At 52.3% G+C, this 14,637-nt stretch overlaps 6 protein-coding genes across 6 annotated transcripts in view; 3 read left to right on the plus strand and 3 right to left on the minus strand.

Annotated features, from left to right (window-relative positions):
• Positions 1-77: 77 nt before the first annotated feature.
• On the plus strand, positions 78-1,008 carry PpBr36_06103 (uncharacterized protein; the record flags this gene model as incomplete). The annotated part of the gene is made up of 2 exons (XM_029893250.1): positions 78-246; positions 383-1,008. 2 exons carry the CDS (start codon positions 78-80, stop codon positions 1,006-1,008), a joined length of 795 nt encoding a protein of 264 aa, XP_029745440.1.
• A 498-nt stretch (positions 1,009-1,506) lies between these two features.
• PpBr36_06104 (uncharacterized protein) lies at positions 1,507-2,439 on the minus strand (the record flags this gene model as incomplete). The annotated part of the gene is made up of 1 exon (XM_029893251.1): positions 1,507-2,439. The coding sequence occupies one exon, from the start codon at positions 2,437-2,439 to the stop codon at positions 1,507-1,509; it is 933 nt and encodes a 310-aa protein (XP_029745828.1).
• A 1,104-nt stretch (positions 2,440-3,543) lies between these two features.
• Positions 3,544-4,300, minus strand: PpBr36_06105 (uncharacterized protein; the record flags this gene model as incomplete). The annotated part of the gene is made up of 3 exons (XM_029893252.1): positions 3,544-3,717; positions 3,857-3,983; positions 4,089-4,300. Coding segments are annotated over 3 exons (513 nt in total), but the record flags the coding sequence as incomplete, so codon positions are not given.
• A 1,313-nt stretch (positions 4,301-5,613) lies between these two features.
• PpBr36_06106 (uncharacterized protein) lies at positions 5,614-8,665 on the minus strand (the record flags this gene model as incomplete). Its single annotated transcript, XM_029893253.1, has 6 exons — positions 7,492-8,665; positions 6,723-6,986; positions 6,357-6,581; positions 6,249-6,301; positions 6,041-6,178; positions 5,614-5,962 (listed from the first exon to the last, which is right to left on the minus strand). The coding sequence occupies exons 2-6, from the start codon at positions 6,780-6,782 to the stop codon at positions 5,614-5,616; spliced, it is 825 nt and encodes a 274-aa protein (XP_029745718.1). The 5' UTR covers positions 6,783-6,986; positions 7,492-8,665.
• A 713-nt stretch (positions 8,666-9,378) lies between these two features.
• On the plus strand, positions 9,379-11,699 carry PpBr36_06107 (uncharacterized protein; the record flags this gene model as incomplete). The annotated part of the gene is made up of 3 exons (XM_029893254.1): positions 9,379-9,964; positions 10,038-11,261; positions 11,350-11,699. 3 exons carry the CDS (start codon positions 9,379-9,381, stop codon positions 11,697-11,699), a joined length of 2,160 nt encoding a protein of 719 aa, XP_029745829.1.
• A 1,141-nt stretch (positions 11,700-12,840) lies between these two features.
• PpBr36_06108 (uncharacterized protein) overlaps positions 12,841-14,637 on the plus strand; it is a gene marked incomplete at both ends in the record, with an annotated part of 8,619 nt that continues 6,822 nt past the window's right edge. Inside the window, 2 exons of the mRNA XM_029893255.1 lie at positions 12,841-13,253; positions 13,505-14,533. Coding sequence (XP_029745438.1) covers positions 12,841-13,253; positions 13,505-14,533 — 1,442 coding nt within the window. The remainder of the gene's footprint in view (positions 13,254-13,504; positions 14,534-14,637) is intronic.

Here is a 14,637-nt window from a genome sequence, read left to right on the forward strand (position 1 = left end):
TTAGACAAAGTTCATTGACATATACCTCCTCCTCCTCCCGCTCGGGCAGTGCAGGTTTGCATCACCCAGGTATCACAATGGCCACTTTCAAAGTCGACATATACTCTGACACGGCGTGTCCTTGGTGTTATGTGGGCAACAAGTCCTTGGAATCAGCCATTGCCGACTTCACCGGCCAGCACCCAGAGGCATCGTTTGAGCTGGTGTGGCATCCATTCTTTGTTTTTCCAAACGTTAAGGGATCAAGTGAGTAAAGAAAAAAAAACGACTTGTGCCAGCTTTCCCCGCGGGCCCAAAACTCCCCCGAATTTCAAAAAGAAGAAAATAAAAACACACGTGGGATGCTCACAATAGCACTCTTGGTCCGTGAGGAAAATAATAGCGTACACATATCGGGAGATCTACACCAGGGCCCACGGACCGGCCCGTGCGGCTGATTTCTTTCGACGTCTCGAGATCGCCGGCGCCCCGCTGGGAATCTCGTTTGACTGGCAAGGCAGGACGGGCGACATGGCCTCGTCCCACAAGCTCCTCCTCTGGGCCTCGGAGATGAGCGGCAGCGGCAGCGGCCACCAGGACGCCGCCGCATCACTAGGGCTGGAGGAGGACTTGTACCCGTCGCCGCCCGGATCACCAAGGGCAACAGAAATCGTCGACGACGACGGCGGCGGAGGCCGCCGGACGCCGCTGAGGCGTCTGATCATGGCTCTCTACCGCGGCGTGTTCGAGCAGGGCCGCAACATATCAGACAGGGGCTTCCTCGCGTCGGCCGCCGTCGACGCCGGCCTGGCGAGGGATCAGGACCAAGCGCTCCGGTGGCTGGACGCTGCCGAGGCGGACGGATTGTTGGCGGAGCGCACGGCGGCGACGCCCGACGAGGTCTCGGCCGTGCCGTGCTTTGTAGTCCAGGGCAAGTTCCAGGTGGGAGGGGCGCAGCCACCTGACGTGTTTTTGCAGCTTTTTGAGAGGATACAACGTGAGCACCTGCTATCGTTGGCGGGATCATGACAGGAGGGGGGAATAGAGAAGTTCGGATCTGCCAGAATAAAAAAAAGAAATAAGCTCTCCTAACTGTTCCCAAAACAACCATAGACGTCATTAGTTAGCGTTCCCATTTACATACGAAGCGTCATTCGCCCAGGACAACGTTATTCAGGCACAAAGTACATAAGTCCCAGTATAGGCCTTGAGGGTATCTAGTTTCTAATCAAAAGAGAAAAAAGTAAGGAACAGAAAAAAAAAAAAAAAAAAAAAAAAAAAAAAAAAAAAAAAAAAAAAAAAAAAAAAAAAACGCTTCAAATGCAGCCAATCAAAGTCAACCCAGCCCTAACAATGATTCCCAATGTAAACAACCCATAGTGTATATAGTTTTGTGATTCCCAGCCTCCCTAACGCCTGTATGTGAATTCTCTGCACTCTGGAAGATATAGAGCAGTGCAGTCATGACAGAAAGAAAAAAAAAATCCTACACCATTCGTCTCACTTGCAACCAACCAGCTAGATCAACTACTTCTTGATGTGGTCGAAATTCTTGAGCAGCCCAGCCATATGAACATTGGTCATCTTCTTGATGTTGACAGCTCTCTTCTTGTTCTTCTTGGTGTCCTTGGCGACGGCATGCACCTTGAGCTGGGGGTCATCACTGGTGGGCTTTTGACCGGCAGCGGCCAGCTTGCGCACAATATCCTCGAGAGGAGGGACCTCGACGCGGTGCCACATGAGCTTGAACTCGGGGTCGACTTCGTAGTGCAGCGACGGGTCGTCGATCCAAACGGTCCTCGCTACGCCATCCTTCTTGGTCCGTACGACGAGCAGCTTGTGGGCCTTTTCGAGCTTGGTGATTGTCTCGTCGCAGTTGGGCCAGCCGTCCTTGAGATCCTTGACGCTGACGCCCTGCGCCGTCTTGCGCTCGCTGAGGTATCTGAGCAGCGAAGTCTCGTCTTTGACTCCCGGGATCAAGGGCAGGTGCTCGTACTTGCCCGTCTTCCAGGCGTTCTCCGGGTCCGCCGCCTCGGCCTTGGGATCCGGGATGAATTTGACCTTTGTGTGGGCCTTGAGCGTCTCGACGACGGCCCGCTTGAAGTTGTCGTCGCGCCGGTGCAGGTTGACGTGGCCGAGGACGTCGTCGAGCGACTTGGGCTTGCCGTGCTCCTTGAGGTTGTCGACAATGTAGATGATGTTGGATCCCAGCTCCGTTCCGTAGCCCGTCTGCGCCGGCTGCGAGAAGATGGTGGCCGTCGTCTCGCGCTTGGCCTTTTTTGGCGTCGAGCCCGAGCCGTCGTTACCCGGCGCCGCCGACGTTGTCGAGGTTACCGATGGTGATGGCGAGGGCGGCGGTCGCTTGAGGCTGTTGGCTTTTGAGGCACCGCCCAGTTTGGATGCCGCGCCTGCCAGGCTCGCGGCCATGGCCTTTTGCTGGCGCTCTAAAAACGACGACATTGTTGCGGCTGTCTTTTTTTTTTTTTTTGTTGTTGTGTTTTGTTTCTCTTCAGTGCGTATTCTGCCCTGGTGGGCACCCGAAGCCGACTGTTGTGCGATATGCCCAATTGAAAAGATGCGGTAGCGGTGATAGTCGACGTCGGGTTTAACCGCGGGCAACAAAGACAGAGTAAGAAAAAAAGAGGATGGCGTGGAACTATTGATGGAAGGCAGCGGAATGAGTCGCTGTCAGAATCAGGACTGAAGTGTGTGGAGAGGGTGACGTCCCAAATTGAGAAATATTATGTAAACGAGGCTAGCTTTTGGAGCTTTATGGTCGCACAGCGTTGCCGATTTGTGACGATGATCGGAATCAAGACAATTGATTGATTGATCTAGATCAAAAAATAGCCGAATTGCCAGCAGAAAAAATTTTCCTCGGAGGTTTTGTTTCTGAATAGAGAAAGATAGAGAGACAGGGAGAGCAACGACAAAGGTTGTAGAAGGAACTGGACTGTCTTTGTTAAGTATTGCTGGTTTGTTTGTTGTTTATCTGCTCTTGCAGAGTGACAGCTACGCGAGCGAGCGAGCTGTTTGTTAGGTTGGATAAGACCTCGCATCCACCTTCTGGTCAATGACCAACCTCCTGTTGCTGTCTAGGTAACAGGTAAGCCCAAAGCAAGCTGCAGGGTCATTGACTGCATATGCAAAGCGTAAAAACTGCACTCTTCCGGAGAACACGCTCCCTTGCTGTCCACACTAGACTAGCACTTTTGGCTCGACTACAAGTCAGTGAAGGTAGGTTTTGGTCTATTAAAAAATCGCTATCTTTCCGAGGCGGTATCTCGACACGCTGAAAACCCCCTTCTTGACAGTTTGGTGCAGCAAAACAATGGCGAGCTGCACCAATCCACATCTCCGACCAGGCAGTTGCGTCTTTTGTTGCTGGCGTCCTTTTTTGACTTTCGAAGAGCCCATACATGTCAAAGGTGGGAAACAAAAACAATAAAGGTCTGTAGAGCGCAACCGCACAAGCTTTGAATTGTCCTGCATCTTCACGGTCTTTGATCCACGTTCATCTCGCATTTAACTATATTCGATAAACAACCACAACAACAAGCCAATCTAAGCGGAGGCTGTTTGCTGCTGCTGCTGCAGGTACTGGTAGGCGGCGTAGGCGGCGAGACCACCGATGAGGATAACAGCGTACAGCCCAATTCCCATGCCTGAAGCGGCGCCCGTTTGGGCCTGTGGTGCCAGAGAGCCTGAGCTCTGTGTCTTTGGTGTAGGGTCGCCGGCCTGTGGGGGAGAAAAAAGAGATTTGCCTCGGGTTAGCAAAAGAAAAATCGCAAACAATGCAGGACTTAGGAGGGGTAAAAGGAGGGAGGGGCGTCTGGAAGATGGAATCAAGACGAAGATGAAAATAAGACAAACATACCTTGCGCTCGAGCTTGCCAACCAATAGAGTCTCTAGTGTCTCGCGGGCCTCGTCGCTGTGGCCGACGTCCTCGAAAGCCTCCGTCGCATCCTGACCGCCTACATCCAGCATGACCTCCTCGCCGCCGCTGTCGGATAGTTGTTAGTTTTTCTCTCTTTCGTCCTTGATTGAAAAGTCTCTGCCCGCCTTATGTGGGTCGCGTTCCTGTTCGATTGCAAAGGGCGTTTCTTACGGGTGCTCGTCGACAAACTTGGTGGCATCGTAGACCTTGTCGTGGATCACCATGAAGAGATCCTTCTTGGTGTTGTGCTCAGCCACATCCTGGTACGTGAACGTCTTCTCAGCCATTTTGCCTGTGGGTTTTTGCTTGTCGCCTTTGTCTCCTTTGTGATCTCTCGAGTCGTTCCGCTGTTGCAGATGCAGATAGGTTCTACGTGGCTTTTGCTGAGTTGGAGTTTGAGTTTGGCTGGCAGGATAAGGACGTCCGACAATACCGAGTGTGAGATGGAACCGGAGTTAGATAGGATTGGACAGTTGGCACAACAAGTAGGTCCGACCTATTGAAGAAAAGAAGGTTTTAGCTGCTGGGACGTCGGATTCGGAGTAGATTAGACCCCCGTTTCGGTGCCCGCCAGACAAGAGATTACATGTGGGAATTTCCGTGTCCACTTCTTTAAACCCCCCCGTTCGCGGTCTTGCTGGAAATCAGGCCGACGGGATTGGCCCATTCTCTCTCGGGTGAGCTGGGTAAAACTGGGGACAGGGTACCTACCAATCCCTACCTACCTTGCCTTCTTACCTACCGCATAGGGGCTACCCTGCCCAGCCCAGCCCAGCTGAGCTGTACCCGCCTGCTACCGATCCCAGGCAAAACTTCAACAACGGAATAGGATTACTACCTACTGTAATTGATTTAATATCTCTAGGCTAGGGAGTCGCCTTGCATCGGTCTGGTCGTTTATTGCCTCTATCCTAAACCCACAGCCTGCATAATCCCATCCCCAGTACCTAAATAAAAAAAAATAAAAAAAAAAATAAAAAAACCCGTCAAACAAACGGCGCAGGCGTCTTAATAATAAGTTTCTTTTTTCTCCTATCGTCAGCTGCATATATTCCGAATATTCCGACCGGAGCTTGCACTGACCGACCTTTCGCAACCAAGGTATAAAGAAGTCAGTGTAGGTAAATACGGAGTATCCGTAGGTTGCCAGTACACCTCGTACCCGCATGACGATAAATGCACCAGCAAACCACCCCTCCAGCCATCCCCTCAATCGACTAAGAAAACCCGGGCCGAGCATGATGGTCCAATAAGCGTTGACATGTCTCTAATCGTCGTCCAAACTCACCCTGTAATCATTGAGTATGCCAAAACAAGCCGATATAGAGTTGGCGAATATCTAACATGATGCATTTGATCATACAATACAATTTGGTCATTTTCGTGTCGCATTTTTTCGGTAATCTATCTCGGTTTGAATTGTCTAGTCCGTACTTCTTCAGGCCGGGTTTTGTTTCTACCTCAACCTCTCAAAATAGCTCTGTCACATTTGCGAGTCATCAGTCATCCTGCTAGCAGTATATAAACGCCGAGTCACATAAACGTCCTTAAGTGGATCCCCACTTGTTTCTAGACCCTCCATCAACGGAAAGCTTACAGCCTCCGAGCCTCCGCGAATGGATGACAAGCCGAACCTGATGACACCGGAAACCAGAGTTTTATCTCTTCTCTTCCCTTCTTTCAAATCGTCGATCATCTAGCCCTGACGCCTGCCCCCACCGATATCCTGCCCCAACCGGTAGCTTGCGACCTTGTCCCACTCAATCTTCTGGCGGGTTACAGGCAGCTGCCTCCTGAGCCCCTTGAAAGCTCCTTCGCTGAGGTCTGTGAAGCCCCGGTTTAGTTCCTCCTGATATTTCTTCTCGCTGCTGCCAATCTCCTTTACAACCCCACTGCCAGTGGCCGATGGTATCGTGGCGGTTGTAGCCTTGTCCGTCAGAAGCCGAACGTTGCCGTCCTCGTAGTAGTGCACATCGACTTTGATCGAACCTTCGAGTGCTCCTGATGCTGGGTCAAGCATGTACAGAGATCGCCACCGTCCGTTCCTGGAGCAAGATTAGTTTATCGCCTCGAACGCCGATGCATGAATTCTTTCGTCTGGGAAATTCCGGCACACCACGTACCAGAAATTGTTCGGGCTGTACTTGTTGGCCACGATTATAATGGCCAGCTTAGAGTCGCTTTCAATGGGGTATACACCATATGCAGCGTTTGGAAAATGTTCACTGACGTAAGGACCTAAGCTCTTCAAGGTGGATTTTCTGTGTAACTTTTCTCAGCTCTCGTGATCCTGGGCATGTCCTCAGTGCCTGAGTTTGCGCGCGTGCTTACACTAGGTCTGAATGTGTGCTCTCCAGTACGTAGCTTTGAACAGCACTGGCTTTCTATCCTGATCGTCAGAATTCTGTGCATTTCGTGTTGCGCGCCTCAACTACTCACCTGGGTTGTGTGGTCAAAGGCAAAGCTCGATGAGCTCTCGACATCGTAGTAGCGTCCGTCGCCAAGCGAGTTGTGGGTGCTGACAATGACCTTCTGGCTTCCTCCAGGTAGCTTCACCGTGGTGAATTGCTCCTCGTTGTACCTCTCGAATGCGGGCGCGAGCTTTGAAACGACGTTCACATCGCTGGATGATATGGACTTGATGTCTATGCGCCGGGGTCTTAGCTGTTTGATCGATCAATGGAGATGCGTTCATGTCGTTTTAGACATACCGGCGACTACATCTGCCAGCTGATTGTTCCGCAGGGAACGTGTCAGCTTTGGTGATTCCGCGTCAACTCATCATATAGAGGCACATGGGCCTACCTCGCCTGGCGGAGCTCCTTCGAGGAACTCTGAGAGTATTGAAATGCGATCGTCCGACATTTTGGGAAAGGATGTAAGGAAGCTGGAGAGATGAGCAGGAGATAGTACGTTTGGAGCTCCAGGCTCGCAGATTTATGTCGTCTTGACCGACGCGATTGCTAACTGGGGATAGCTGTGGTGGATGGAACGGAGCGTCCACATTGTCGGAGTAGGCGATTGATTGCGGGGCAACATCAAACGCGAAGGGGATCCCGGTAGCTGATGCTGTGATACAGATTGCCAAGAAGCCACACCTACCCTGCATCGATTCACACATACCGTAGCAACCTAGCCTGGACTTGCTCGGTTGTGGAATTGGGTCATGGTTCGCAGTCACTCTGAATCCCGCCAGGATTACCAAGATTATCAACTGTACGAGAATAAGCACAGGTGTCCAGATGTAAAGGCTCGCAGGCTCTCAAGTTAACTGATATCAAGCAGACGTGGGAGCCCTAATTTTTGCGAATATAAGGCATAAAGGACCTAAACCCCGGAAATGGACCCGCTACGATGCGCTATAGCAATAACAAAGACCCATAAAGGAAGGATGGATTCTTTTCTGCCACCAACTCGAACTTTGCTTTGCGTTCATGAACTGAAAGACTGAACGTGCCGCTCTTCCTCGCTGGGCCTAATACTCCATAACCCTCTTAATCCTGTCATAGACTCCTGTGGTCGAAACGGGTTAGTACTTGTTGTGTAGCAAAGCTTTTGCCCTGGTACGACTTACTGGCAGCATCTGGGGCATTGAACTTTTCAAAAGCAAGAGGCGTGGGTATGCTCCATCCGGCAACCCTTTCGACCGGAGCCTCGAGTCGATTAAAGGTATCAGCATCTTCCTGGATGCTCGCCGCAACCTCAGCTCCAACACCTTGATTGACCATGGACTCGTGCACAATGATGGCCCTGCCCGTTTTGCGGACGCTCTCAAAGACGCATTCCTTATCCCAGGGGTAGATTGTTCTCAAATCGATGAGCTCGACGCTGATGCCCAAGTCCTTCTCGGCCATGGAAATTGCGTTTTGGCAAATATACAGCGGCTGGCCATACGAGATAATAGTGAGGTCATTGCCCTCCTTTAGGATCTCGGCTTTGGAAAGTGGCAGTGTGTACGACGCCATCGGCACCTGCTCGACGGCAGCACGGTACAGCACCTTGGGCTCCATGAACACAACGGGATCATTGCTGCGGATTGCGGCGAGCAGAAGACCCTTGGCCTGGACCGGTGACCGCGGCATGACGACTCGGAAGCCGGGAATGTGCGTGAACAAGCTCTCGGGGCTTTGCGAGTGGTAGAGTGCACCGTGGCCGACCAGCCCGCACGGCATGCGTACAGTCAATCCGCCTGCGCTCCTGCCGTTGGCGCCATCTCTGTATCTGAATTTGGCGGCCTCGTTGACCATCTGGTCAAAGGCCGGGAAAACGTAGTCGGCGAATTGTATTTCAGCCACGGGCCTCATGCCCTCGGCAGCCATGCCGATAGCAAATCCCATGATTCCTTGCTCACACAGCGGCGTGTTGAAGACCCGCTCCCCTCCGTGCTTTTCTGCGAGACCCATGGAGCAGCGGAAGACACCACCGAAAGCAACGTCCTCGCCGAAAAGCATCACTGACTCGTCCTCGGCGAGGGCTGTTGAGAGGGCATCGTTAATGGCTTGAAAGAGGTTCATGCGCTTGGTCGCGCCATTCCTGACCTCGGGCGACAGCTCTGGGTTGCTGAGCGTCGTCTGGGAGCTGTGGGCAAGGAGAGGGGTCGTCGAGTAGTCTATTGGCACGTTGAGCCTTGCGTTTGGTGGGTGAGTCGAGTACAATCGTTGCCTTTGTGGTTTCGATATGGACGGGACCGCGGGTCGTGAGATCGCCAAAAGACCCCTCAAAGGCCTCGCGACTGCTGCGGCGCTCATTGTGAAGACCAATATGGGTGAGATGTGCAGAGTGGGTTTCAAGAGGCGCGCCTTCAATTACCGTGGATTGACAGAGAGCATTCCCTGTGAAGGTTATTGCAGAAACAGGACTAGTTCACGATATGGGAACAAATATATGGTACTTGCAAAGCACAAAATTTGTTGTTTGTTTGTTTGCTTGCTAGTTCTGGTTATAGCTTGTGTGGTGATTTTGGATACATAACTTCGTAGTTGCTAGAGGCAAGTTGGTAGGTTCCCAAGTAGCCGAGTAGGTCGCCAGTGATGTCAGGTCGGCTTGCGACGGCCATTCGCGGTCCAATGCATGAGTTCATGCATCGCTCTCCCGCTTCCCCCGCACCATCAGATCTGGACCCCATCTAGCCTACCCGGGGACCTACCCTGAACCATGTCCTCCGAGGGCACCAGCGTGATAAGATTGTTGCCTGGCCAACAGCAGCGTCGTCACCACCGGCTTGGCCGAAACAGGAAAGCATTCAACATTCCAAGTTTCGGTCCCATTAACGGCGCGGCAAATCGAAGTTACTTGTTGACTGCATAATCAGACAACCCCCTAAAATTGCATTCATTTGAGACACGGATAGTCTTTCTGGATCCCGTAACCCGATGTGAATCTACAATAACATTGATTCGACTACAACTCGCAGAATAATACCTAGATTGGACCAAAAGCCGCCAGCACAGAACCTGACAAAATGAGTCCTCAAGACTCGTCGAGACAAGCGGGACGACACCGAGAAGCCGGATCCCGCAAGCACCACAAGAGGAAATCAAGCTCGCACCCGCATCGACAATCGAGAACAGACGAAAGCGGCTCGAGTAGTGGACGACCACTGTCAATTGATGCGTTGGCCAGGCTCAACGAGGTGAACGCAGCACGGTCGCCCCGACACCAAAGCAGAGATCGGGACAGGGACCGCGAGAGAGACGTTGCTCGGGAAAGGGAGAGACAAAGGCAGCGGGAAGAAGAAAGAGAGTACGAGCGGGTGAGGGTCCGTGACTCCGAGCGCAATCGCGATCAACGACGCGAAAGGGATGCAAGGACGAGGAGACCAGAACGCACCGAGTACAAGGAAGTCGACAGGTTAGAAGACGCGCACAGGTCGAAGAAAGACAGGAAGCGGAAGAAGCGCGTCGTCAGCGGTGCAGCCCTTGAAGAGGGGCGGGGCAAGGATTTGAGAGGATTAAGGGGTGGCGGCCACAGCAGTATTGACAGCCTGGAAAAGGAGCCACTGCAGCCGAAGAAGCAGCCGAGATGGAAGAACAAGAAGTTTTTATGTCGTGAGTATTCTTTATCACTACTGTGGCTAGGGCCCATTAGTATGAAGTAGTATTTGCTGACAGTGATGTTTAGTGGTCGGTCTTGGAATCGGCATCGTCCTGCTTATTCTAATCATCTCAGTAGCTGTGGTTGTCAGCAGGCAAAATGACAACGCCAGCTCGTCCGACCCCAAGTCAAATTTGAAGGATATTGACCGGAATAGCATTCCCCCCGGTGCGCCCTCTTACCTGAACCCCTTTGAATGGCAGGACACCAAGGACTTCAACCTCACCTACACGGATCAGACCGTTGGTGATCTACCTGTCATGGGTCTCTTCAGTAGCTGGGACGATTCAAAACGGGCCAATGACAACGTACCACCTCTCAACAAGCCCTGGGGCTCGTATGCGTCTCGCCCGGCGCGAGGAGTGAACCTTGGAGGATGGTTATCGATCGAGCCGTTCATCACGGCTGACCTGTACGACTGGGACGCGAGGACCGGTATCATCGACGAATGGACTCTGTGCAGCAGGCTGGGGTCGGCATGTCCGGCGTTTCTGGAGAAGCACTACTCTTCATTTGTCAACGAGCAAACTTTCAAGGATATCCAAGCGGCAGGCCTCGACCATATCCGCATCCCCTTCAGCTACTGGGCTGTTCAGACGTACGACGGCGATCCTTATGTGTTCCGCACCTCGTGGCGCTACCTGCTGAGGGCGATCGAGTGGGCGAGGAAGTACGGTCTGCGGGTCAATCTCGACCTCCACGGTCTGCCGGGTAGCCAGAACGGGTGGAACCATAGTGGGAGACAGGGAGAGATCGGGTGGCTGAACGGAACGGATGGTGCTCTAAACGCACAGCGGTCCCTCGACATACACGATCGCTTGTCCAAGTTCTTTGCCCAGGACCGCTACCGCAACATCATCACGCATTATGGTCTGGCTAATGAGCCCAAGATGACTGCCCTGAGGGCTCAGGACGTGGTGGACTGGACGTCCAAGGCGTATGACTTGGTGCGGAAGAACGGCGTCAAGGATGCCATCGTGGTCTTTGGCGACGGCTTCATGGGGCTGTACAAATGGCAAGGGCAGCTCACCGGGTACGGCAACGGACTTGCGCTGGACGTGCATCAGTATGTTATTTTCAACTCGGAACAGATTGCATTCAACCACACGCGGAAGATCGAGTATGCTTGCGACGGTTGGACAAAGCAGACGCAAGAGAGCATGAACACAGCCACGGGCTTTGGTCCTACTCTCATCGCAGAGTGGTCGCAGGCAGATACAGACTGCGCCAAGCACTTGACGAACGTTGGATGTAAGTAATTTAGCTGCTGTTTGTTTCCCCACTCACCCCCTGGACAAGGGCACTTGTAACTGACTAGCGAGATATTTCCAACGTACAGGGGGCAATCGATGGACCGGGACATATCGCAGCGGTGACCCTTCATCCGAAGCCTTATCGCCGAGATGCCCAACCAAGGATTCGCGATGCGAGTGCGGAACGGCGAATGCAGACGCTTCGAGATACAGCGACACGTACAAGACCTTTTTGCGGACATTTGCCGAAGCCCAAATGCACAGCTTTGAAAAGGGCTGGGGCTGGTTTTACTGGACTTGGGAAGCTTCGCATGCGCAATGGAGCTACAAGAAGGGTCTTGCTGCCGGGATCCTGCCTGCCAAGGCCTGGGAACGGTCTTTTAACTGCGACTTGGGAAATATCCCAAGCTTTGCTGGTCTACCCGAAACATTTTAAAGTATTTATTATCTTTTTGATTATTTTTATTGGGGGCGGCGTTGCGTATGTTGTTATTGTGCTTTGGTTTTCCTTCCAGGGATATATTGTTGGATCAAGTGCTTTGCACGACGGGACGAGTATAAACGAAATTGATGTATATAGACAGAGGCTATTATTGTATGTAGACGATGATTACATAGACGGCACAGCACAGGCACGGACAGGCACAGGCTTGAAAGGAAAAGCTTGTCGATCAAGGCTTGTTTTTTTGTTTGATTCATGACATCCATGACTTTAACGCCCGTGTTAAATTCCAATTGCACAAGTGTTTATTATTAATACAGACTCTTTCTCGCCACTGGCTCTCTGGTTTGCTTAGTCGGACTAGAAGTTAGGTTTCGTGACCCGAACATTTTTCCCTTTGCTAACTGGGCATCCCCAACCATTCGCTAAAAAGGCAGAAGATGGCCTTGATTTGGTTAGCATTACAAAGTGTGCGATGCGTACAGTACAAAATTACCGAATAGGTCATCAGTAAGCACCCACATTTTGATTGGCGATCCCAGTCGTCGTCCCCCATGCCCGCTAGCTGGCGATGCTACTGCATCTTTTGTATGCGACCTTGGCGACGTAATGACCTTTTGTCAAGCGTGTACTAAAAAAATTTCGAAAGTGGTTCCTCCACCCCGGGCAGGTTACCTAATTGCGCATAGTAGATGTGTCTACTACTTACTGTACGGTGAAGGTGAATAATGTAGTCACGGCCTGACTCCGAGAAAGAAGCGAACTCGCCAAGGTATGATGGGGTCCTATTTCGGATTCTCTTTTCCCCGCCCACACAGCCTAGAGGTACATCATTACCCCATACGAGATAAGAATCTATTATGGGCCATTGCAGCAAGATGCCGGGAAACGTTTTAAAAAGCTTGATCACTTGGCAAGCTCCATTTCCTTGCATGGTAGTCTTTTGCTACATTACCATCAAGGCAACCCTGCATAACCTAACCTAACTTTACTACCCTACTCTATCTTATTATCTATCTTTCGTAATACATAATATTCGAGTCATCTCAGATTGTTGTTGCGTGTTTGTTAGACCAGCTAGATACACACACACACACACACACACACACACACACACACACACACCTTCATAGTTATGGTTTCGCAAGACGTGGAGAAGGGGTCTCTCCACGACGACACGGGGGAAAGCCCTACGTCGACCGAGGCCGGAAACAATGATTATCACGTCGACGATGGCACCAAATCGGAGCACCAGACATTTGCACCCATACGGACCACGCGGCCCGACACCACGGCCAATGAAGGGGGCTTGTACAGGCCTCAGTCGGCGTCATCAAGGTCTATGACGCGCACGCGCTCCAACAACGGATACGGCTGCGACGATAACGACCTCGAGGGCGGCACGCCTCTGTCCAACGACCAAGGCGTCTCCGATCCTTACGAGGTCAGGTTCGACAAGGGGAATCTAGATCCTGATTGCCCGAGGAGCATGCCCCGGGCGAAAAAGTGGCTGATCGTATTCATAACCTCGTTAGGGAGCCTTTGCGTGTAAGTGAAAACCTAGGCCCTAGGCAAAGCACCATCAGCCTCTACTGAACGGGGTAGGTGGTGTGGTTATACAATCCCCCTAGTCTTGGATCTGTAGATTTCAGCCCATGTGCCTCGTGACTGCACGCACCTTCTTTGTGTGGTGGGACGAACTCGCTACTCAGGGGTGTTGCTCTCGTATGAGAGAGGTAATGGGCTCAGCAGTCTGGCGAACCAAGCTGGACATACCTGCTAACTCAGTTCGTATACAGAACATGCGCCAGTTCGGTGTACACATCGACCTATGCCCAAATGAACGCCGAGTTTGGTTGCTCCAAGATCATAGCCACACTCGGCCTGTCTACCTTCGTCCTGGGCATCGCAATGGGCCCGGCATGGTCGCCCCTGAGCGAGTTCTACGGCCGGCGGCCCATATACCTCGTCTCCTTTGCCCTCTTTGCCATCTGGATCATTCCTTCGGCCGTGGCGCAAAACATCGAGACCATGATCATCGCCCGCTTCTTCCAGGGCCTGTCCGGAAGCGCCTTCCTCTCCGTCTCGGGCGGCACCGTGGGTGACTTGTTTGCCAGCGACGAGATGTCGGTGCCCATGGCGCTATTCACCCTCGCTCCCTTTGTCGGCCCGAGTTTGGGACCGTTGATCGGAGGCTTCATCAACTTTCATGTCTATTGGAGGTGGACCCATTGGGTTCTTCTCATATGGGCGGCTGCTCTCTTCATCGCCCTCGCGGTTTTTGTGCCCGAGACGTTCCATCCGGTCATCCTGCGCAAGAAGGCCCAGAGACTTAGGAAGGAGACGGGCGATGAGAGGTACAAAGCGCCCATAGAACACGTGACCAAGTCCATCGCGAGCACGGTTGGACATTCTCTGCTGCGGCCGTTCCAGATGCTCATCTCGGAGCCCATCTGCGTGGCCCTGGACGTCTACTCAGCCATCCTTCTGGGCATCCTGTACCTTTTCTTTGGTGCATTCCCCCTGGTGTTTGGTGGCGTGCACGGCTTCAACCTGTGGCAGATTGGCCCAACCTTCCTCGGTCTGCTCGTCGGCATGTGTTTGGGTGTGTCGACAACCCCCTACTGGGATCGAATCCGCCATCGTCTCATCGCCAAGCTCGAGAAGGAGACGGGTATCGAGGGCATTAGTGAGCCCGAATTTCATCTACCTCAAGTCATAGCTGGCGGTATAATAATTCCCATCGGGCTCTTTTGGTTTGCCTGGACGACTTATTCCTCAATACACTGGATCGTCCCAATCATTGGTTCCGGTGTGTTTGGTGTAGGGTATGTACCACTCTCCTTTAGTGATCTTGTGCTATTGGTCTTGTTTCATCCATCGACGGGGCTTGTTGAAGCATCAAAAAAAAGAAGGAGGGGGGGGGGGGGGG

The sequence above is a fragment of the Pyricularia pennisetigena genome (assembly GCF_004337985.1).
Source record: "Pyricularia pennisetigena strain Br36 chromosome 4 map unlocalized Pyricularia_pennisetigena_Br36_Scf_6, whole genome shotgun sequence".
Taxonomy (NCBI): domain Eukaryota; kingdom Fungi; phylum Ascomycota; class Sordariomycetes; order Magnaporthales; family Pyriculariaceae; genus Pyricularia; species Pyricularia pennisetigena.